The following is a 23,626-nucleotide window of genomic DNA, read 5'->3' on the forward strand; positions in this document are numbered from 1 at the left end:
TCTATTGGATAGCATTTAGTCTGGGTAAGAGGAATCAGCCAATCAGAATGTGCCCATCCTCCCAGAGACCCCGCCCCTTCCTCGTGGTAACTTTTGGTGGCGGGAAAACTTCGGAAGTTTCGCGCCGGGGCGGGGTCATCCTAGAACCTACGCGGGGCTCGGGTAGAACTGACAAGCATGGCGGGGACCGTGGTACTGGACGATGTGGAGCTGCGGGAGGCGCAGAGAGATTACCTGGACTTCTTGGATGACGAGGTGAGAGAGGCTCGGGTCCCGAGGTTCTTGAGCGTGGAGCCTGGGGAGGCGGACGGGCCGTGGGAGGCCACGCCGGGCAGCGCCGGGGCCGGGACCTAGAGGCCCGCCTGGCCTGCAGATGCCGCGGCCGAGCCGGCGGGCGCAGTATTCCACATATTCTCGCGGTGGAGTCAGCCTTCAGGTGGTTCTCTCCTGGTGAACCTTAGCGAGCGGCCCTGTAACTTTCTCCTAAGTACAAGCGATGGCTGGGTCGCGCGAAATTTGACAGGCTTCCTTCGGGGACAAACAAGATGGCAAAGGCCACATGGACTTTTTGGGAGTCACTCCCGGCTCTCTTGATTTGGGGAGGTTGGTGGTGGGGGGGAAGCATCGCTACCGTAAGGTATTGATCGCAGCGTTTAGGGTCCCCAGGCTTAGAGAGTGACTTCCTGCTGGGCGGGAGACTCCCTAATTCGGCAGTATTCTTTTTCAGTACTGAGTGAGATGCCAAGGGAAGGTGGTGGTTATTCAGGTAAAGGGTCTTGTGTGCAACCCACGATCGGAAGCCGTAGGATGTTGGTAAAGCATCTCGAAGGGCGGCTGATGCTGGGCCTGTAAACACATAGCTAAGGCTCCCAACTCCTTTAGGTCCGGGTCTGAGAACTCTTTCTGTATTATACAGATGGTCGGGAAAGAAAACATTTTAATCCTGTATGTGACTTTAAAATGAACATTCATTTTAACATGAGTGTTAAAGGCCCATTTCATTTACACCTTGACAAGGTTTGTATTTATTGCACTTGAAAGGTTGAGAAGTGACTGCGTACGGAAAGCTGTTGTTCATAGGAATGACAGCAGGGACTGTGAGGAAGTAATAACCCCACACTGTCTGCTTTGGGTGAAGGTGGAATCGGAGGCTAGCGAGCGAAGATATGGGAGGAATGGGCCTTCGGCTCTGCTGCAGAGATGGGCATTTATCTTGCTGTGAGAGCTGCCTCTATTGAAAAACGTTTTTGAATTGTGGCTGTTGTTATACACTGAGTGGCCAGATTATTATGACCACCCCATCAGTACAATGAAGTGAATTAGTTATGCAAATAATAATAATAATAATAACAACAACAACAGTAAAACCTTGAGAGTATTTGCTTAGGAAGTTTTCGATATTCAGTATTTTTGAAAGTGTCGATGAAGTACTGATGGGGTGGTCATAATAATCGGGCCACTCAGTGTATATGGTGGTGGCTCTTTTGCAGGAAGACCAGGGAATTTATCAGAGCAAAGTTCGGGAGCTGATCAGTGACAACCAATACCGGCTGATTGTTAACGTGAATGATCTGCGCAGAAAAAATGAGAAGAGGGCTAATCGGTGAGTGGCAAGGGTTTCCAAGGGGATATCCTGGCTCTGGGTGAGAATGGCTCCCTTCTCTCTTCCCCACATTGGAACTGGCTTCCCAGGAGAGGACCTGGGTGAGATATTTTTTTACCTTGAAGCCCTCTTTGCCTCACCTGCTCCTACGTTGTTGTTTTTTAAATCCTCACCGGAGGACATGCTTACTGATCTTTAGAGGGAGGGGGAGGAAGAGAGAAACACTGATCAGTTGCCTTCCCATACACACCCGACCAGGGATCAAAACTCCAACTTAGGTATGTGCACTGACCTGGAATCGAACCCACAACCTCTCGGTGTACGCTCCAGCCAACTGAGCCACACCGGCCGGGGCCCTGCTCCTATCTTTCTCTTCCAAAAGTAGGTGGTAGGCATTTTCCTCTCAAGAGCCCCCCCTTCCATGTTTAGTCGAGTATCCTGAGTCTTGTAGGATGGGAGGAGAAAGTAGGAGCCAGATTTTCCTCCTTGGCCTTCATCGTTTCAGAACGTCCACTTCTGTTTTGAGGGTCAGCTTTTTTTGAGTTCTGCTCTCTGCCTAATTATTCTTTGTCTTGTCCATATGCAGCCTCCTGAACAATGCCTTTGAGGAGCTGGTTGCCTTCCAGCGGGCCTTAAAGGATTTTGTAGCCTCCATTGATGCTACCTACGCCAAGCAGTATGAGGAGTTCTACATAGGATTGGAGGGCAGCTTTGGCTCCAAGCATGTCTCCCCCCGGACTCTCACCTCCGTCTTCCTCAGCTGTGTCGTCTGTGTGGAGGGCATTGTCACCAAGTGTGAGTGTGTTAAAGTAAGGGTCTGAGGGGATGGAGGTGGACTGACAGGGCTGGGAAAGCAGGAGAGGTGGAGTAGAGCTGGTAGCTTGTGGTACCAGAAAGCTGGAGCATTTAGGTTACCAGGTGAAAGCTGGAGGAGCTCCGAGTAATTAGGAGGACCTTGAGTGGCCACCTGTGCTCGTAGGATGCTGATTCTGCTGAGAGGGGAGGAGTCTTGGCTCTTGGCAATCTCCTCTTTCTAACCCTGAACTCCTGCTATCTCATTTGGGATCGGTTGAATTTAAAGTTTTACATGGGTATGGTGATGTTCTGTATAGAAATGTAAAGATGAATACATGACACGTGTTACTGAAACAGCTTAAACTAGTTGGGACATTAGTATTTGGAGTCATCATAGGCTTGCCTGGGTTAGGTCCCACCTTTATGACTGTCTAGTTCAGTGATGGCGAACCTTTTGAGCTCGGAGTGTCAGGAGTGTCAGCATTTTGAAAAACCCTAACTTAACTCTGGTGCCGTGTCATATATAGAAATTTTTTTATATTTGCAACCATAGTAAAACAAAGACTTATATTTTTGATGTTTATTTTATATATTTCAATGCCATTTAACAAAGAAAAATCAACCAAAAAAATGAGTTTGCGTGTCACCTCTGACACGCGTGTCATAGGTTCGCCATCACTGCTCTAGTTGGATGACTTCATATGCATGTTTTTCATTCCAGGCTCTCTAGTTCGTCCCAAAGTTGTCCGCAGTGTCCACTACTGTCCTGCTACAAAGAAGACCATAGAGCGACATTACTCTGATCTCACCACCCTGGTGGCCTTTCCTTCCAGCTCTGTCTACCCGACCAAGGTGAGGGGAATGAATTGATTGAACCTCTTTGGAGGTTGTAGTCAAATATGTCTTTTAATGAAAGTAATTGGGTAACATCTGAAGTCTTCTAAAAGAAAATAGGGTGAAAGTTAGGACTGAGGATTAATCTGAAGGAAAGATTGATTGTTAGCCAGAACTTAATATGGAAAGTTCACAAATTTTTTTTATAAGAATAAATATTCACTGTAGAAAATTATGGAAGGGTTGAAAGAAGGATATACTTTTATAGACTAATATGGAAAGTATCTACGCTACAACATTACTGTGTGCTCTTTGCGGGCATTTTACTACAGGTTTGAGAGAAGGTTGGCGTAAGCAATGACTTATTCTTAGTGTGCAGGTTGATCTGAATTGAGAATGACGTGAAGCTTTACTTAATGAGACAAAAGAAGATTATTACTCTTGATTACTTGATGTTTGAACTCATTCTATCAAAGAAGAGCTGTCCCCACCATTAATTTTAATTGAGAGCTACTGTATCCAAAGAATTGTTAGGCACTGTGGAGGACACACGTATAAATAAGACCCAGTTCTTGTCTTCAATATTATTAACTGGTAGAGGAATCTTAGCATTCCTCTTACTATATAAACAACTAAAACAACAATGAGTATCTTAGAATTGTTACTGCAACTTGCTTTAGAGTCATTTAGTCTATCTCCAGATGATACATTGAAGTTTGGAGGGATTAAGTGACTTGCTTATGTCTTAGTGATGATTCTAACAATGGGACCCATGTCTTTTTACTTTTAGGCCACTTGCATTGTCTAAGTAATCCTGCTCTCTAGTAATCCCCCTTTCTAGACTTTCTTCTGCAGGAAGTATTCAAGGAGTACTCTCCTACCAATTACTGTGGCCAAGCCTCTTTGCTTGAGCTGTGAAATACACCAGACCAGGCCTTTGGAGGTGTGTCTACTGTAGTGCCTAAAGCTTGGATTTTGGAGTTATGTCTGCCTTGAGTCTTGGCTCCAGTACTTATGGTGTGATCTTAGGGAACTTATTTAACTGCTCCCAGCCTCAGTTTTTATAATCTGTTAGAAAATGTGAAATATACCTGCTTTATTGAGTTGTGATGATTACATGAGATAATTCCATGAAATAATAGCACAGTGTTTTGCACATAGTAAACATTTAGTAAGTGTTGTGTGTTTTTTTTGAAAACTCAAATGGCAAGTAAGTAAAACTTTAAAAATGTCTTTACTAAAGTTTAATACACATACAGCAGCATACAACTTGATGAATACCTATAAAATCAGCATCCAGAACAGGAAACAACCTTACCAGCAATCAAAAGTCCCTCTTGAGGGCCCACACTGCCCTGTTAGTCTATCCTTATGTCCAGCAGTATAAATTATTTTTGCCTGTTTTTATATTTTATCTAAATAAATACTCTTGTGTTGGCTTCCGTTTGTGAGATTTATCCTTGTGTGTAGGTATATTTCATTGTATAGTTGACGTGTGTGAGTATACCACATTTATTTAATCATTGTGTTACTGGCATTTGGATATTGTCTAACTTGGTCATCAGAAATAGTGCTGCTGTTAACTTTGTAGAACAAGGCTTTTGTTGGGTATTACATAGGAGTGGAAATATTGCATCACGGTGAAAGTATATATTCAGCTTTAGTAGGGGAAGGTTCTTAATTTAGATGTTACATGGCTGTGGTCCATTCAGACTAGAGATTGCCTCTTTCATCTAGATGGTTTGTTATTAGATAAGGTTGGAAAAGCTGGAGAAGATATTTGGCTTTTTTACTTCTGGATGTTAAAATCATGAAGTCATCAAATTATACTTGTTTCCCACCACAAATTAGTGTGGTATTTCTAAGACAGAGCTGAGATAACTGTGCTTTTCTGTGTGCCTTTTCCAGGATGAGGAGAACAATCCCCTTGAGACAGAATATGGCCTTTCTGTCTACAAGGACCACCAAACCATCACTATCCAGGAAATGCCAGAGAAGGCCCCAGCTGGCCAGCTTCCTCGCTCTGTGGATGTCATTCTGGATAATGACCTGGTGGATAAAGTGAAGCCTGGTGACAGAATCCAGGTGGTGGGGACCTACCGTTGCCTTCCCGGAAAGAAGGGAGGCTACACCTCTGGGACCTTCAGGTCAGTCATGAAGTGTTTGGAATGCTGCTGGCAGCTTCCATATTTGGTAGTATTCTTTCTCCAGTTTGCCATGTTCCAGAGAGTTATAACAGGTGGAGCACACTATCTGCCTGGGAGATGGGATACCTGTTTTCTATAATATAAAACTGGTAATACTATCTCATGCTAAATGTGGGAGATATGATTATAACCTCATGGCTTACCTGGGAGTATCTCACATTTTCCCACCTCATCGCCTTCCTATATACACTTCTACTTGAAACTCTGTGGGTTAGCAGGAGATGCTTTCCTGAGTTGAGGCATTGCCAGATGTTTAGGTCATAATGAAGAGAGAATCAATTATTTAATTCAGAACAGCTTTCTTTTTTAAAAAAATTTGATATTCTATATTATTAACTTAAAAAGGCTCTGATGTGAGGAATTGAAAATAGCAAGCTTTCTCTTAATTTTCCTCTTTGTCCTAGGACCGTTCTGATTGCCTGCAATGTGAAGCAAATGAGCAAGGACATTCAGCCTTCATTCTCTGCTGAGGATATAGCCAAGATCAAGAAGTTCAGCAAAACCCGCTCCAAGGTCTGGGTGTCCTTCGGGGCTTGGCGGGTGGGGATGGAATTGTACGGGTTGTGTTTGGGCAAGGCCATCTTTGTACTGGACCAGGAGGAAGGTTGAGGTTTTTCCTCTGAAGTATTTGGTGCTAGCTTCTAGTTTTGACCCAATCAGTGAGCAACAGGGTGTTTTTGCTGTTTGTTCTTTAATATTTCTGTTGTGCTACCTGCTGGGCTGCTAAGTGAACCTAATATAAATAAAGAATAGGATTTAGAATATCAGTGTGCCAGTGAGTCTTTACTGAAGACATTAGTGATACATTGCTACTTAAATTTAAAATAGTGGTTTTATTTGTTTTCGTTCTCAAAAACATTTTTCTTTTTAAAGGAAATGTTAACATTTAGAATTGAACAAAATATAATGCATGTGTGACATAGGTTACTGCTGAAACACAATACATATTTTTATTGAACCTAAAATGTTTTGAAACTGGAAACACTTTTTCTGGCTTAAAAATTATGATCATTTATGATTAGTGTGAATGGAGAGTATAAAGATAAGCAGATTTCAGTTTTGATGAAGGATCACTTTTTTTCTTAAAGATTAAACCTCTAAGCAAGATTTGGAACCTAGGCTTCCTCTGTAACTGATTGAAAATGATCTGATCAATGAGATTTGTCTTAGAGAGGAAGATTTTACTATCAGAAACAGTATTTGTATTTGTGTTTGTGTATATCTTCAAGCATTTTCAATAGACTACATTGAAAAGTGGAGCTCAGCACAATCCCATGGAATCTCATTAGACTTTCACACCCGTAGGATATCTTTGACCAGCTGGCCAAGTCGTTGGCCCCCAGTATCCATGGGCATGACTATGTCAAGAAAGCAATCCTCTGCCTGCTCTTGGGAGGGGTGGAGCGTGACCTGGAAAATGGCAGCCACATCCGTGGGGACATCAATATTCTGCTTATAGGTATGGTGCTGGGGATTTGTTCTAGATGCCTGGTCTTCCCTAGTGGAGTGTGGTTGAGGACTCTATAACCTTTACCTGGCTGTATTTCAGTCCCCTGAAAGGTCTCCTGGTTTATATATATAAAATATATTTTCTGCAAATGATAAAGGGAAAGTGAAGGAAATAATGTTAATAACCTATGACTGTATATTTGTTATGTCAAGAGCTGTTCTAAAACTCAGACTTTCTTAGAGAGTCACCACTGCCGCTATCCAATTACAGGAGACCCATCGGTTGCCAAGTCTCAGCTGCTGCGGTATGTGCTCTGCACTGCGCCTCGGGCGATCCCTACCACTGGCCGGGGCTCCTCTGGCGTGGGTCTGACGGCTGCTGTCACCACAGACCAGGAAACAGGTAAGGGTCCTTGGCAGATGTCTGGCAGTGAGACCCAACATGTAGAGAACTGAGTGTCGGACAACAGTGGGTGAGTTATTTAAGTTTGGGTGACCCTCTATTGACAAGAATGTCTCCTAGAAGGCTATTTAAAAGAGTTTTTGAGGAGAAAGCAAATTGGAAGGGAAATAAGAATGAAGATGTACTGTTTCCTAAATTAGAGGAAGGGGTTTGAAGACTAGTGAAAAGAGAACAGATCTAGTTGGGAAATTACTTGAGGATGAGGATGAAGAGAGAAGAATCTATAAAGGAAGTTGGTTGGAGTCTTGCTGCTTAGGGGTCAAAGTGGGACAAGGAATTACCCACCAGGGATTCCTTAAGTCTCTAGGTGCTGACGTCACTATATTCTCATATGGGACAGTGAGAGAGTCCCAGGAGGGGGTTGAAATCTCTCCCTCTGTCCCCTACAACTTGGATTATAGCATGTATATTTGTCTCCCTACTTCCCAGGGGAACGCCGTCTGGAAGCGGGGGCCATGGTCCTGGCTGACCGTGGTGTGGTTTGCATTGATGAATTTGACAAGATGTCTGATATGGACCGCACGGCCATCCACGAAGTGATGGAGCAGGGTCGAGTCACTATCGCCAAGGCTGGCATCCACGCTCGACTGAATGCCCGCTGCAGTGTTTTGGCAGCAGCCAACCCCGTCTATGGCAGGGTCAGTGGAATCAGGCACTTAACCATTGTCCTCACCTTCATTTAGTTTTGCTGGATAAGTGGACTGAGAAGTTTAGTTTAGGTAACTCAGGGAAACAACAGGCCAAAGACCAAAGTAAGCTTATCATCTTTAGGCCCTCTTGTTGCTGTCCTTGGTTTAGGGCCATGGTTCCTCACGCACTCATACACATCAGAATCCCCTGGAAAGTTACTTACTTAAAGTAACTTTTCAGAAATATAAAGACGAAAACAAAAATGACCTGCAGTCTCACCTCCCAGGTAACCTGTATTGACATTAAAATGAAAGCACTATGTACATGTGGTTGGAGGATTTATGTACGGAACAGAGAGGTACAACATGGAAATTTCTTTCCCAAGAGATAGCCACTAACAGCTCCCGAGTGTTTTCAGGAAACAAAAATTAAGCATGTACCAACAATGCACTATCTCCATCTTAAAGATTAATCTATCTTTGGGTTTTAGATGTAATCTTATATTTATTCTGCTTGGGGTTTGCTGAGTTCGCCTTTTTTTTTTTTCTTTTAAATAGTCTAGCACAGTGGTTCTCGACCTTCCTAATGCCCTGACCCTTTAATACAGTTCCTCATGTTGTGGTGACCTCCAATTTCATTGTTACAAATTGAACATAATTAAAGCATAGTGATTAATCACAAAAACAATATGCAATTATATATGTGTTTTCCAATGGTCTTAGGCGACCCCTGTGAAAGGGTCGTTCGACCCTCAGGTTGAGAACCGCTGGTCTAGCATTTCATTGTATGGATTTACAGTAAATTTTTTTCACTGGTCTCCGTTTGATGGGCATTTGCTGCTATCTCTTTGTGAATGAAGCTGCAACAAAATCCCTTCATGTGCGTTTTGTTATACATTTGGGAATATGCTTGTACGATAAATACCTAGCAATGGAATTACTAGATTGAGTTAAATGCATTTTTATTTTGGTAGAGATTGCCAAATTGCCCTCCTTAAAGATTGTGTCATAATAATATTATTAACTAATACTTATAAATGCTTTATATTCATCAACTCCTTTCATCCTCACAATAACCCCTGTGAGGTGTAGGTAGTGTCCTTATTTTACAGATGAGAGAATGGAGGCATAAAAGTTTAAGTAACTTGCTCAAGAGTCACAAACTAGAAAATGGCAAAGCCGGCATTTGAAGCAGAGCCTTTGCTGTGCTTGGCAGTTTATCCCAGTGTGTGGGAATACATGTTTTGGTGGTGTTTTTTAAACATACAGTTGCCTGATTTCTAGCTTAGCGTTTCTGAATCCAAATCTCTGAGTTAGGGCTTTTGGTAACTGTGGTTTAGAAAAGGTTCCACAGGTTGGTTCTAATTCATAGTGTGCATTGAAACCATAGGTTTTTAGATGAATGCTAATGTGTGTTTACATTATTCTGAAGAATTGAAATATAGGGGGAAATGGCAAGTCCTGAAATGTGAACATGGTCATCAGAATGATTATTAATCTTACCCCAAGATTGTTAGGCTCTCTGAAGTATATGTGGGAGGATTGGCATCAGCCTGGTGGGTCCTGAATTGAAAGATAAGAATACAGGGATTCTTGACTCCCAGGTGAAAACTCCTATGACTCTTTCTTCTTCTTTTTTTTAAAATTGATTTCAGAGAGGGAGAGAGAGCTAGAAACATCAATGATAAGAGAGAATCATTGATTAGCTGCCTCCTGCACGCCCCACCCTGGGGCTGGAGCCTGCAACCCAGGAATGTGCCCTGACTGGGAATCGAACCATGACCTCCTGGTTCATAGGTCGACGCTCAACTGCTGAGCCATGCCAGCCGGGCTCCTATGATTCTTAAAACATAATTTAGATTATTGATAATTTTCATTTTACTCATTTGTGGGGAGCCAGCACGGCCATGGCATACTCAGCCCCAGGACGCCTTATGTGCCATGCCAGCTCAACCTGGTTCAGTGACCCTGAGTGGGGAGGGGGGCGGTGAAAGGATTGAGAAAAGACAGACAAGAGAATGAAAGCTGGGTCTCGGTGGGACGCTGCTCCCTGATGAGGAGACAGCGCCCACAAGCCGTGTCTTTATTTTATAGCAGATGCCACGAGACAAAGTAGGGGCGTGATCACGTTGTTTACAGCATTCTTGTGAGTTTCAACCTCACTCAACTACATGCACCCAAACTCTTTCACAAGGCACGTGGGGCTACGTGTTTGGACCATAGGTTCAAGCTTACAACCACAGCCGTTGGCTATGATTGTGCTGGGAGGGCCCTGCCCTCCAGCTGGGACTTGCACGTGGCAATGAGAGGACCCTGTCCTTTCATTAGTCCGAGGCTTGGACCTGGCCAAAACACCGTAACCTTGCCCCACACTCATTGCTTTCTGAGTAAGGGACTCCAAAGGTTCTCAGTTTCTCTGGTTTAGCCAACTTGTCTTCAGGGTTGGTCCTGCCTTGGGAATGAGACGAGCAGAATAAAGCTTGGGGAGAAGGAGGCTGGTTTTGGGTTCCACACACAGCCTGATGGAGGCACCTACGCTAGGAGGTGGGGCTCTGTTTGCTGGGAAGGGAGAAGGTGGGGCCTGGAGTCACTCAGGTCAGCTGAGCTTCAGTTAGAGAAGGGCTGTGGGTAAAGATGAATTACTATTTTAATAGTGTTAAAATTTTCTACTTCACTGCTTCTGGTCTTTTTCTCTAAGGCCTAGTCTTTCATTCTCACTCCCAGAATCCATCCAGCCTCCTTGTCCTTTCTGTTGATTGTTGCCTCCACTTTTCTTTTCTCTTGTGTTCCCAGTATGATCAGTACAAGACCCCTATGGAGAACATTGGGCTGCAGGACTCACTGCTATCCCGATTTGACTTACTCTTCATCATGCTGGACCAGATGGACCCTGAGCAGGATCGGGAGATCTCTGACCATGTCCTTAGGATGCACCGTTACAGGACACCAGGGGAGCAGGATGGAGATGGTGAGATCACGAGAAGAGTAAGGGAGAGAAGGGAGCCTAAATTGATCTCCTTATCTGATGCCCAATCCAGGTGGTGGGGTGTGTCTGGGTTGATGTCAAAGATGCCATTCCTGGCCTGGCCACCTCCCCTTACTGCTCACTGGAGGTTATCCTGAGGTGTGTCTTTTGCCCATTTCTGGGCCTGGGAACACCTCTGAGCATCTTCTGTGGGCCAGGTGGTTCCACCTTCCTTACTTTTGGCCTCCGCATGTCTGTTTCCTTGGGAGTCCTTCTCTTCCTTCCTGTGCAGTTCCCCTGGTTAAGCTCTTTCTTACTCTCCTTTCTCTCCCCTTGGGTTTTCTAGCTATGCCATTGGGTAGTGCCGTGGAAATGTTGGCCACAGATGATCCCAACTTTAGCCAAGACGACCAGCAGGACACCCAGATTTATGAGAAGCATGACAACCTTCTGCACGGACATAGGAAGAAAAAGTGAGCATTTCTCAGACCTGTCCCTTGAGGGAACCTGAGATTTGTGTCATATTAGAACATGTGTATATTTAATATTGTATCATATTAGGGCGTGTGTATATATTTATGCTGTCCAGGCTAAGAGTATGCTGGAATCATAACCATGTGGACCTGTTTTCTTCTGGATCCACAGAGACTCCCCTTTTCCTGGCCAGTTGCCTCGTAAATGTTTGTGGGTGATTAAGCTTAGCTTCTGATCTTTTCCTAAAATAGAAGATTGATGACATGCCTAACTGATTGTGGGTGTGATGTCATCTTGTGAAGGATTGCGCGTCAGGTAGCTATTTATGTTGAGTTCGTGGTGAAGGGTCAGGAGATGGCAAGCACTGGAGGCTTTGCAAGTCGATTTGGATAAAGGAAACTTGCGACCAGATGCTCAAAGCATGAAATGTGAGCTCTTACTCCTCTATTTTTGGCCGCGGTGCAGTAGGAAACAACATCATCTTCAAACCTGTTGGTTTAAGAACATAAAATTTCAAGTCAGAAAACTGAATTTGGGTCTACTTAAGCTTCTCTGTGCCATACTTTTCCCATGTATGAAATAGGGCAAATAATACCTAAACTTCTTAACTCACAATTAATACCTAAGTGATACCTGTAGAATTAAGTAAAAATATGTGAAAGGGCCTTGGACATGCTCCATATGAGATTTATGATAATGGGTTCTAGGCTGTCTCTGCTTTGCCACTTGACCTTGACTTCTCTGAGGAGAGGCAGAGCCATTGTCTCAGGCACGTGCTGAGTGTGGCAAGGTGGGGAGTTCATTGTGTGTGGGTCTAGGGAGAAGATGGTGAGTGCGGCTTTCATGAAGAAGTACATCCACGTGGCCAAAATCATCAAGCCCATCCTAACGCAGGAGTCGGCCACCTACATCGCAGAGGAGTACTCACGCCTGCGCAGCCAGGACAGCATGAGCTCCGACACCGCCAGGGTGAGTCCCCAAGGGCAAGAGGGCCCTGGGAATCCCTTAAGCATGTGGCTGGGAAGACTCCTTACTGTCTGGGGCTCTGAAGCCATTTTAACGTAGTGATTCTTTACCTTTTTCTTCTGGTCTTGACACAATGGTAATAATTTTTTTTTACAAAGGAAAATGAAATAATAACCCGAGATAATATGTATCTGATCAGTTCAGATGATGTTGGCCTCCAGAATCTGTGATCTATTTAGCAAACATGAGCCACTTCTGGGAACTGAATGAGTCTATTCTTATAGGCAGTGTTAAAATAAGAGCTCAGATCTGGGCTGGGGAGGCAGAAAGGCAGGTAGAAAGATCATGCATACATATTTATAAATATATACCACAATGTGGTACTTGAAGATGACTGCATGTGAGATTGTTGGAGACAGATGAAGAAGCATCAACTTTTCCCTTAGACATTCCAGAAGGTTATGAATATCAGGAAAGGATTCCCAGAGTGTGATATTTGAGCTGTACTTTGACAGATGACTTGCAGTTGGACAACTGTGATGATTTTCCAAAGCTATTTCTAGAAACCTTACATACCAGCCCATGAGTTTAAGTCTTTTGGGGCAGTTTAGTTCATACAGGATTTTACCAAGAAACCCAAGTCCAAAACCCTCATTCTGCAATACAGATATAGACTCTTGGATTCTATGTGATCCCAGATCATCTACTTCAGCCTCACCCAGGACAGGAATTCTGTTTTCTAGAATTCCTTCTGGAACTTCATTGACACCCCAGGGAGAACATGCCTAGTATATCACTGCATTGAAATGTTACGATAGTCTTCTACTTATCAAGCTTAAACCTGCTTCACTGTGATGCCTACCCATGGGTCTCAGTGTTGTTTTCTGGAGATTTTGTATGACTTGTCTTCTTCAATTAAACAACTCCCTTTCTTTTTAAGTTTCTCACATATGAATACACTCCAGTGTGTCAAAGGCCTCTCACTGCACATGATATACCAACCAGAGCTATAATGGAGCAATAAACTCCAAACTCTGGTAGCTTTCTAAATCATGAAAAGTTTTGGTTAACTTATATAAATATAAATACATTTGTTTTTGAATGTCAGATTGGGTTTAAATGATAATTTTAAAGACTTGAAAGTAGAAGTGACCACATACTTCACTGGTGCATCATACAGCAGGAGGTGTGGTAGTACAGCCCTTCGTCTTGGCCCGAGGTTTCCAGCTAATTTTTGGATCTTTCACCTCTCTGCTCACAGTTTTGTTATTCATAAAATAAGGAGAAAGTTGGATAAAGTCAGGGATGCTTAACGAGAAGGGCACATCAGAAGCACTTGGAACTTAAAAAAAGTACAGGTGTCTAGTCCTGTGTGCTAAGGAACACAGACATTCTGGTTCCTTAGGCCAGGGGCCCTGTTCAGACAATAACAGTTAAAAAAGGTGAAGGCACCCCAGTTTTGCATGCACCCTCCTCTCCTTTGAGAACCGTTTGATAAGAACTTGTCAGAGTTCTGCTCCTCTGGACTTAGTGAGTTCATCCAACTTTTAAAAATGTGTCCTCTTTCACACCCCTCATTAGCATGGCCTTGGACAAGTTATTTGAGTCCCATTTTTGTCACCTATAAAACTTTTTCTAGTAATGAAGAGCATTAATGACACAAATAATGTAAATGCAAAGTTATTGGTGCATTAAGCCTGCAGTAAGGGACTCTTTCTCTCTTCACTTTGGTACTCCTTCTAGGCTTTTCTTTTTTTTTTTTTTATTTAATATATTTTATTGATTTTTTACAGAGAGGAAGGGAGAGGGATAGAGAGTTAGAAACATCGATGAGAGAGAAACATCGATCAGCTGCCTCTTGCACACACCCTACTGGGGACATGCCCACAACCAATGTACATGCCCTTGACCGGAATTGAACCTGGGACCTTTCAGTTCGCAGGCCAACACTCTATCCACTGAGCCAACCAGTTAGGGATAGGCTTTTCTTTTCTTTTCTTTTCTTTTCTTTATTTTTAATAAATCTTTATTGCTCAGATTATTGCAGTTGTTCCTCTTCCCCCCCCCCCATAGCTCCCCTCCACCCAGTTCCCACTCCACCCTCTGCCTTTACCCCCCCCCCACTGTCCTCATCCATAGGTGTACGATTTTTGTCCAGTCTTCCCACACCCCCAAACCCCTTTCCCCCCCCGAGAATTGTCAGTCCACTCCCTTTCTATGCCCCTGATTCTATTATATTCACCAGTTTACTCTGTTCATCAGATTTTTTATTCACTTGATTTTTAGATCCACTTGTTGATAGATATGTATTTGTTGTTTATAATTTTTATCTTTACCTTTTTCTTTTTCCTCTTCTTAAAGAATATCTTTCAGCATTTCATATAATACTGGTTTGGTGGTGATGAACTCCTTTAGCTTTTTCTTATCAGTGAAGCTCTTTATCTGACCGTCAATTCTGAATGATAGCTTTGCTGGATAAAGTAATCTTGGTTGTAGGTTCTTGCTATTCATCACTTTGAATATTTCTTGCCACTCCCTTCTGGCCTGCATAGTTTCTGTTGAGAAATCAGCTGACAGTCGTATGGGTATTCCCTTGTAGATAACTGACTTTTTTTCTCTTGCTGCTTTTAAGATTCTCTCTATCTTTATGATGTGTCTTGGTGTGGTCCTCTTTGGATTCCTTTTGTTTGGGGGTTCTCTGCACTTCCTGGACTTGTAAGTCTATTTCTTTCACCAGATAGGGGAAGTTTTCTGTCATTATTTCTTCAAATAGGTTTTCAATATCTTGCTCTCTCCTTCTGGCACCCCTATAATTTGGATGTTGGGACTCTTGAAGTTGTCCTAGAGGCTCCTTACACTATCTTGATGTTTTTGGATTCTTTTTTCTTTTTGCTTTTCCGGTTGGGTGTTTTTTACTTCTTCGTATTTCAAATCTTTGACTTGATTCTTGGGATTCTCTTGTTTGCTGTTGGATCTCTGTATATTATTCTTTATTTCAGTTAGTGTATGCTTAATTTCTAGTTGGTCCTTTTTCATCTCCTCGAGGGTCTCACTAAATTTATCGGTGGTTTCTAGAAAATTCTTGAAAAACCTTATAAACGTGGCCTTGAACTCTCTATCCAGTCATTTGCTTTCCTCCATTTCTGTCATTTGTGATCTGTTTCTTTGTCTCCACATTTTGGCTGCTTCCCTGTGTTGATAGAGTGGCTTTCTGTGCTAGGTGTCCTCTAGGGCCCAGTGGCTCAGCCTCCCCAATTACCTGAGGTGGATACTCTTGGTGCACCCCCTTGTGGGCTTTTTGCACAGTCTTGTTGTAATTAAGCCTTGATTGTTGTAGGTATCACTGGGAGGAATTGACCTCCAGGCCAATTGTCTGTGAGAATCAGCTGTGTCTACAGTGGGAGAACTTCTGTGCTGAAGACACCGTTCTGGGGCAAGATTTGCTTCAGTGGGGCTTTGGTGCTCACTGAGTCTGCCCCCTGAGTGTGTCCCTTATGGATCTGAGGAGTTGTAATCTGGATGGTCCCACTCTGACCACTGGGTACACAGGCTCTTGGATCTCTAAGGAGGTGCTAATTTAGCCTCTGCCTGAGGCTACCCAGCAGGAGCTATGGAGAGATCTGCAGGTTCCTCTTCCTTGTTTGGGTTTTGGAGGTGCTCAGATGAGGCCCAGCTGTGAAGCAGTGCAAGCTGCTGTGGTTCCTTGGGCCTTCTTTTGGATGTTCTGGGTCTTTCTGACCCAGCTGCAGTTTGTTAGGTAATTTTAGTTCTCAAAGGGCCAGCCCATTCATATGCAAAAGCCTCTGTGCACAGCTTGGGAGGGGTGAGGTCTCAGGGAATCAACAGGGCGGAGCAAACAGCTATAGCTGATCCTCAGCTCTGCCCTAAGAGGCCCCTGGGTCTCAGTGTCCTGGTAATCACTGCAAGCACCTCTGAGAGAAAGCCGCCCTCGAGTTCCGCCCGCTGCCAGACAGTCCAGTTTCTCCCCGTATGAGTCTGGGTCCCCAGAGACTCGCCCGGAACTGGAGTCAGGGCCATCGAGAGCTTGTGCCTCCCTCCCGATTGCAAAAGACACCGGCATCTTCCGTTGCCAGCCCCTTTCCGCATGAGCTCGAGTCTCCGTACCTCTGTACTTCCGCATCTCCTCTGAGTCTCAGTGCTTTTCTCTTTCCTTCTAGTTGTAGAATTTCCACTCAGCCAGCCTTCCTGTGGTTCTGGATAATGTCTGTTTTGTCTTTTAGTTGTATTTTTGAAGTGGTTGTGCGAGGCAGCAATTTCAAGTGTTTACCTATGCCGCCATCTTGGTTTCTCCTCTAGGCTTTTCTTTTCTTTTCTTTTCTTTTCTGTTTTTTTACTTTTCCAGCTACAAGATGCCTAATTTTCTTCTTTCCTGTTCACCTACTCCTCCCTCCCTCAGCTCTCTCTCACACATATTTCCATGATAATTTTCATCTTTCTGAATTTCATATGGTAGTTGTAGAGAATACAGAGCTCTGAATCCTTTGCTTGGACCTCCTAGAGCTTTTCTGATAGTGTCATTATTTCCTTATCGGTGCGGTGGGAATGATGGGCATGCCTAAAGAATATGTGTAATTCTGGACAAGGAATTCTCGTTTTCTCCCCCAGACCTCCCCAGTTACAGCCCGGACCCTGGAAACCCTGATTCGGTTGGCCACGGCCCATGCCAAGGCCCGCATGAGCAAGACTGTGGACCTGCAGGATGCAGAGGAAGCTGTGGAGTTGGTCCAGTACGCTTACTTCAAAAAGGTGAGGATTCAGGTGCTTGGCTGAGAGATCCTTCTGAAGAAACCATTGGTGCTTGACTTCACAGCCTCCCCTGGCCGTCAACTGTGTTTGGGTCATCAGCAGAAAGTAGCATCTATCTGTCAGTGCTCAGTTGGCCTCTGTCCTTTCTCTGGAACCTGCAGCACCAGTGGTTCCCAATCTAGCTGCATGTGAGAAGCAGCTAGGGAGTTTTAAAATACCGATGCTAGAGCCCAGAGGGATTCTGGTTTCATTGATGTGCTATACCTTCTCTACTTCCTTTGCCCCTTAAAAAGGTAGATGTTTCCAAAGGATTGACCTTGATAATCTTCCTCTTGTATACTTTTCCCATTGGCACCTCAAAAACTAATGTCACAAGTTGAATTCTCAGACTTGCTTCTCGTATTTCTGCTTGTGACATTTCATCTCTGTCATTTTAGACACCAAGACTTGAAATCTCGACTCCCTTTTTCTCATTGCCTCCGCCCCTCAATCGAACTGTAGCTTTTTAGTCGTGGGTCTGATAAACATTTCTTGGCTATTTCTCTTTTGAGGGTGGGCGTAGTCTTAAATTTAAATTGAACACCTGATTTATAAAGAAGTGAATTGTTTCCCACTTAACCATTATGGGCTGGACTATTTTCTCATTCATTTCTTTATTCGGTAAACACTCATTAAGTACCTACTATGTGAAAAGAATTGAACACACCACTCGGCATTTCTAAGGATGAGTAGCAGCCTGTCCCCTGATCCTGGGACTTGGGGACAAGAGAGGCTAGGTGGGTCCTTAGGCCCATGGGCATCATTTCTGCTGATGGTGCAGAAAGGACTCTTATTCAGAGTTCTTTATTCCGTTCCCTGGCATCAGTGCCCCCTCCCACCACCCATCCATACTTGGCTTGGTCCTAGGTTCTGGAGAAGGAGAAGAAACGTAAAAAGCAAAATGAGGATGAATCAGAGGCAGAAGATGAAGAGGAGAGAAGCCAGGAAGACCAAGAACAGAAGAGGAAGAGGTAAAGTTGGGCAAAGAGAAATGGAGCAAAAGACTTCAGTTGAGGCTGGGGGAGGGGGAAGGGTGAATCAAGTCAGTAGACATCAGGTTCTTCAGGGGAAGGGTTCCTGGACCTGCACACCTTGAGGGTGAAGGTAACTGGGACAAAGGAGAGAATGAGCGAGCCCTCGCTGTCTTTAGTGTGATGCTTTGTCCTCTTTCCTGCGAAGGAAATGCTGAATAGCAGTAACTCACTTGAAGGTTTTTGAATGTATGTTTCAGAATTTTCCCCTCAAGATTATTTATTCTTCTCGGTCCTGTGGTTGAATTTGTGAGGGTGGGTGATAGGGAAAAAGCATTAGGAAGCAGAAAAAGTAACAGTTTATATAGGCCTGGGCTTTTTAAATCCTCACTTGATCATATGTGTATTTTTTTCTACCCATTGATTCTAGAGCAGGGATCCTCAAACTTTTTAAACAGGGGGCCAGTTCACTGTCCTTCAGACAGTTGGAGGTCTGGACTATAGTTTAAAGAAAACTGAACAAATTCCTATGCACACTGCACATATCTTATTTTGAAGTAAAAAACCAAAACGGGAACAAATACAATATTTGTATTTGCATGTGGCCCGCGGGCCGTAGTTTGAGGACCCCTGTCCTAGAGAGAGAGAGAGAGAGAAGTTGAGGGAGAGAGTGAGAGGAAAAGAGAGAGAGAGGAAGAGAAACATTGATGTGAGAGAGAAACCAACCAGTTGCCTCCTGTACTCATCCTGACTAGGATTGAACCTACAACCTGTGCCTGTGCCCTGACTGGGAATTGGTCCTGTGACCATGAAGTGCATGGGGATGACGCTAACCACTGAGAACACCGGCCAGGGTGTTTGACTTTGTTTGTCAAAGGTTCTGGTTCCTTTTCCCTATGATCAGAGATACAGGCAGGGCTCCCTAAAGCTTTTCTTAACTGCGATGGGTCTTTTAGGAGGAAGACTCGTCATCGCTCAGATGCTGGGGATGGGGACTCATATGACCCCTATGACTTCAGTGACACAGAGAAGGAAATGCCTCAAGGTAAGAGAGCATCCCTATTGATAGTATTTTTAGTTGCTCTGTGCACTGCATTTTGTGGGGACTCCCATATGGTTCTGCTTGGGACCCTGTGTCCAAGAGGTTTGTCCCAAGAGAGCCTCAGACGCTCAGTGAACCTGGAAAATTAGCTCTGGCAGTTTGCTTCTCTCTTTGATGAGCTGTGCTCTTTGCCAACCTGGCGTAAACATTCCAGATCATGTGTATTGAGGTCTCCTGCCTGACACATGCTTATATTGTTCGTTCATTGGAGAGTTCCCTTTATCCTAATTGTCCTGCCTGGCCCCGGAATAACTCTAGGAAATAGTGTTCAGCAGGCTCAGTGAGGGTGGGGAGCAGAGATCACTTCTCTGGTGTGTATGCAAATGGCTTCCTTGTTGTCCTCACCCTCTGCCACCATTTATCTTCTAAAGTGCAAACTCCAAAGTCAGTGGACTCACAGGAGACCAAGGAATCCCCGGAGGTGGAGTTGAGTGAATCCAGGTGAGTAGGGAAGGGATTTTATGTGTGCCGCTGAGGCAAGGATTTCTTCTAGGGGAGATGATATGAAACAAGCTGCGTGTCAACAGAGCTTAAAACCAGAGGCCCAGGGATTTCTAAAAACATTTATATTTTGATTATACTTTCAAACTTTAAAAAGTTGCAAAAATAGTTTGTAAAGAACTCTTGTATACCCTTTGTTCAGAATTCCTAGGTGTTTGCACTTTACCATTTGCTTTCTAAACAATTCTCTCTGTGGGAATTTTAAACCTGAAGACCCAGTGAAGTCAGGAGGAAGAGTCTTAGAGCAAGGACAGAGTTTGTGTCTTTGACACTTGGCTCTTCTCAGTAGGAGATTTATGTAGATGTAGATATAGGTATAGGTATGTTTACATATAAAAATATAAATATATATTCCTATTTGTAATTTATAGATACAACTCCCTGAAACTCTAGTGGTATATCTCTTCAACTCAAATTGACAATTCATTGTTTTGAGTTGAAGAGTTTTACCACCAGAGTTTTAGAAATAGTTTTATGGAGAAATTTTTTTACTGGGCACCTAAAAAACTCCATGGTTAAGTTTTGCTTTTTTCTTTTAGTACCTTAAACACACACAACACAATATGTTTACTGAAGAAGTTGGAAAACATTGAAACGTATTTAGGAAAAAACATTAAAATCAATTGTAATTCCGCTCATGAGAGAAAACAATTGAACTATATCTGAAAGCACTTTTGAATCAGCTCATACAGATCTCTTTTTAATGACTGCAGGGTTTCCATAGTATGGATGGGTAAAATGTTGACATTTAGGTTCCTACTGTTTACAGTAAAACAGTAAATCTGCTGTTTACAGTAAAACATCCTCATTTATCTGTGCACTTGTGCAAGTGTAGCTAGCTGTAATGTTAATTTCTAGAAATGGACTTCCTGGGTCAAAGGATATGTATGTACTTTAAAATTTTAGTGCTTGTTGCTAAATTGCCACCCAAAGATCCCATCCCAGTTTACATTTCTACCAACAGTATATGGGAACGCCAATTTCCCACACCCTCAAAGGCCTCTTATTTTAAAACTAGAGGCCTGGTGCTCGAAATTCGTACACTGGGGGAGGCAGGTGGGGGGTGGTCCCCACAGCCCGGCCTGCGCTCTCTCGCAGTCCAGGACCCCTTGCTCCTTACTGCCCACCTGCACGCTGCTCCTTACCGCTCGGCTCACCGCTCCTTAGCACTACCACGGAGGAGGGAGAGGCTCCTGCCACCACCACTTCACTCACCAGCCACGAGCCCGGCTTCTGACTGAGGGGAGTGCACTGACCACCAGGGGGCAGCTCCTGCGTTGAGTGTCTGCCCCCTGGTGGTCAGTGCGCATCATAGCAACCGGCCTTTCCACAGTTCAGTGGATTTGCATATTAGGCTTTTATTATATAGGATGCTTTTGTTTCTCAGTGCTCAAATCAAAGGTTTCAGGAAGCTCTATATTACAACAGTTTAGTTTTAAAGGGAGAAACGTGTGTGGAGTAGTCATCAAAGGCACATGTACATGCATGCATGTTTTTGTGTGTGTGGGGGGGGACTGCTATACTGTACTAACCCTTGGGCTTTCCCAACATAGATCTTGCATGAAAGCATTTGGGTTTGTTTACTCCTCCTTCACCCATTTTTTCCTGTTTGGGGCAGGTTGAAGGCATTCAAGGTGGCCCTCTTGGAGGTGTTCCGGGAAGCTCACGCCCAGTCAGTGGGCATGAATCGCCTCACAGAATCCATCAACCAGGACAAAGACGAGCCCTTCTCTCCAGAGGAGATCCAGGCAGCGCTGACCAAAATGCAGGATGACAACCAGGTCATGGTGTCTGAAGGCATCATTTTCCTCATCTGAGGAGGCCTGTGTCTGAACTTTGAGGTTCTGCCAAGAAAGCTCTCGCCCCACCCCACCCTCACCCCTATCTTGGTCTTTGCCTTTATTCTCTGAATAACAGTGTTTAATTAAACTGACGTTGAGGGTCACGTGCTAAAGCTGAAACCGGACTTGGTGGAAGCTTTGGAATGAAAGCTGCTGTGCGGTAAAGCAAGAGTCAAGTGGGAAAGGACCAAGACGATGGGCTCTCATTGTCAAAGACAGGATCATATTCCCCACTTCCCTCCCAAAGCAAAGCCACCTGTTGTTTGCTGTAAATAGCATATGACTTCTGAGTGCTTTGGGGCACAGCTGGGTTTTGTTTATCCTCTCTGTTGGTTGGCTTTTATTTCCTCTGAGCACTTTGGTCTAGAGTGGGCTTTGTTTTACACTGGTGGGGAGATGCTCTGAAGCAAGGCATGAAGGCCAAGGAAGCTTTGTTTGAAGGAGCACCAGTTTAAATAACCTCTGACCTAAATATCCAAGACTTTGAATAAACTTAGCTATTTTTGTACTGTGTACATGGCTTTAACACTGTGTGCTGTTACACCTTTAATTTTGTTTTCCTTAAACGCTCTGCCCTACAAGATTTGCTGCTCCCACATTTGCACCAAGCCACCACAAGGTGGCAGCAGGCTGCTGTGTACTCTTTGGGGCTTAAGTCTTTAGGTAGTTTTCTTCTTCAGCGACACCAGCCTTTATCAGTTAAGATTGTGCAAACCAAACCCTGCTGATTTGAAATAGATAAATGGCCACAGGAGGCCAGTGAGTGAAAGTCCAGGAGCAGAATTGACCCTCTACCAGGCTTTTCCGAGCCTGAATTAAATCCCCTTCATGAAGAGACAATACCTGATTTATCAGATACCGCTAAATCATGTCAGGTTTGTTTTTTTTTAAGTATCTTTTATTGATTTTTTTATAGAGAGGAAGGGAGAGAGATAGAGAGTTAGAAACACCGATGAGAGAGAAACATTGATCAGCTGCCTCCTGCACACCCCGTACTGGGGATGTGCCCACAACCAAGGTACATGCCCTTGACTAGAATCAAACCTGGGACCCTTCAGTCCGCAGGCCGACCCTCTATCCACTGAGCCAAACCAGTTAGAGCTATCATGTCAGTTTTGCCCATAGAGATTTTCTAATAGGATTCTTGTGAAACCACTTATACCTGGGTGTCCAGCCCTTGGGATTTGTTAGTCTTTTGCACAGAAGTTTGTAGAGGGGCCAGGGCAGTACTTCTACTATTGTAGGGTCTGAATCACTTCTGAAAAACATTTAAGGTTAATTCAATAAATAAAATGTGTGACTATGGGGCCCCGGGTCCCATGGATTGGAAGCTGCTCTCGAGAAGAGGGGCTTTGCTGGTTCTCAGCTGTGAGATTGGTGAGGGACTTCTTCCTTTGTGCTGGGAGGAGCCCTCTCCCTGAAGCCACGAAGCAGAAGATTCTCTGCAGGGAAGACAAAACTGTTGGGGAGTTCAGTGTCATCTTTGTGACTTATTTTCAAAGACGTGAATGCCCAGTCCTGATGGGAGTGTTTTAGAGTTCCAAAGGGGAAAGGGCAGTGGTACCAGGGGGGAGTTTAACCTTGAGCTCTGGCAATGAGTAATGTGCTGTGTGCAAAAGTAAACTTTTAGCCCTCGCCAGTTTGGCTCAGTGGATAGAGCGTTAGCCTGCGAAATGAAGGGTCCTGGGTTTGAGTCCGGTCAAGGGTACATAACTTGGTTGCAGGCTCCTCCCCAGCCTGGGCTCTGGTTGGGGCTCGTGCAGGAGGCAACCAATCTGTGTTTCTCTCACATCCCTATTTCTCTTTCTTTCTCTTTCCTACTCTCTAAAAGTCAATAGAAAAATATCCTCAGATGAGGACTTAAAAAACAAAAGTAGGTTTTCATTCTCTTGAGCCCTACAGGCTGAGAAGATGTGTGCCTAATGTGTCGGCATTCTAAAAACGGGAAGCATAATTATACAGGGGTGGGCAAAAGTAGGCTTGCAGTTAATATATCAAATGAGGGCACACAAAATAGCTA

General features: G+C 44.1%; 1 protein-coding gene across 3 annotated transcripts; it reads left to right on the plus strand.

The window, feature by feature from the left end:
- MCM3 (minichromosome maintenance complex component 3) lies at positions 1-22,137 on the plus strand. Of its 3 annotated transcripts, none has more exons than XM_036317729.1 (17): positions 1-255; positions 1,465-1,603; positions 2,190-2,398; positions 3,120-3,250; positions 5,141-5,379; positions 5,844-5,952; positions 6,745-6,898; positions 7,160-7,291; positions 7,781-7,989; positions 10,774-10,948; positions 11,292-11,418; positions 12,238-12,388; positions 17,012-17,152; positions 18,059-18,162; positions 19,119-19,207; positions 19,636-19,705; positions 21,384-22,137. In XM_036317729.1, exons 2-17 carry the CDS (start codon positions 1,470-1,472, stop codon positions 21,580-21,582), a joined length of 2,373 nt encoding a protein of 790 aa, XP_036173622.1. In that variant the 5' UTR covers positions 1-255; positions 1,465-1,469; the 3' UTR covers positions 21,583-22,137. The 3 variants fall into 3 exon arrangements, with proteins under 3 accessions (XP_036173622.1, XP_036173621.1, XP_036173623.1); XM_036317728.1 differs by having other exon boundaries at positions 1,491-1,603; XM_036317730.1 differs by lacking the exon at positions 1,465-1,603.
- The last annotated feature ends 1,489 nt before the right edge of the window (positions 22,138-23,626 follow it).

This window comes from Myotis myotis, unplaced genomic scaffold, assembly GCF_014108235.1.
Source record: "Myotis myotis isolate mMyoMyo1 unplaced genomic scaffold, mMyoMyo1.p scaffold_m19_p_7, whole genome shotgun sequence".
Taxonomy (NCBI): Eukaryota; Metazoa; Chordata; class Mammalia; order Chiroptera; family Vespertilionidae; genus Myotis; species Myotis myotis.

Bases quoted from the DNA above. Each gene is read 5' to 3' on its own strand.
- MCM3 (XM_036317728.1), top strand. From the start codon at position 178: ATGGCGGGGACCGTGGTACTGGACGATGTGGAGCTGCGGGAGGCGCAG. The intron at 3,251-5,140 runs GTGAGGGGAATG...TGCCTTTTCCAG, and splicing joins GCTCTGTCTACCCGACCAAG to GATGAGGAGAACAATCCCCT. The intron at 6,899-7,159 runs GTATGGTGCTGG...ATCCAATTACAG, and splicing joins CATCAATATTCTGCTTATAG to GAGACCCATCGGTTGCCAAG.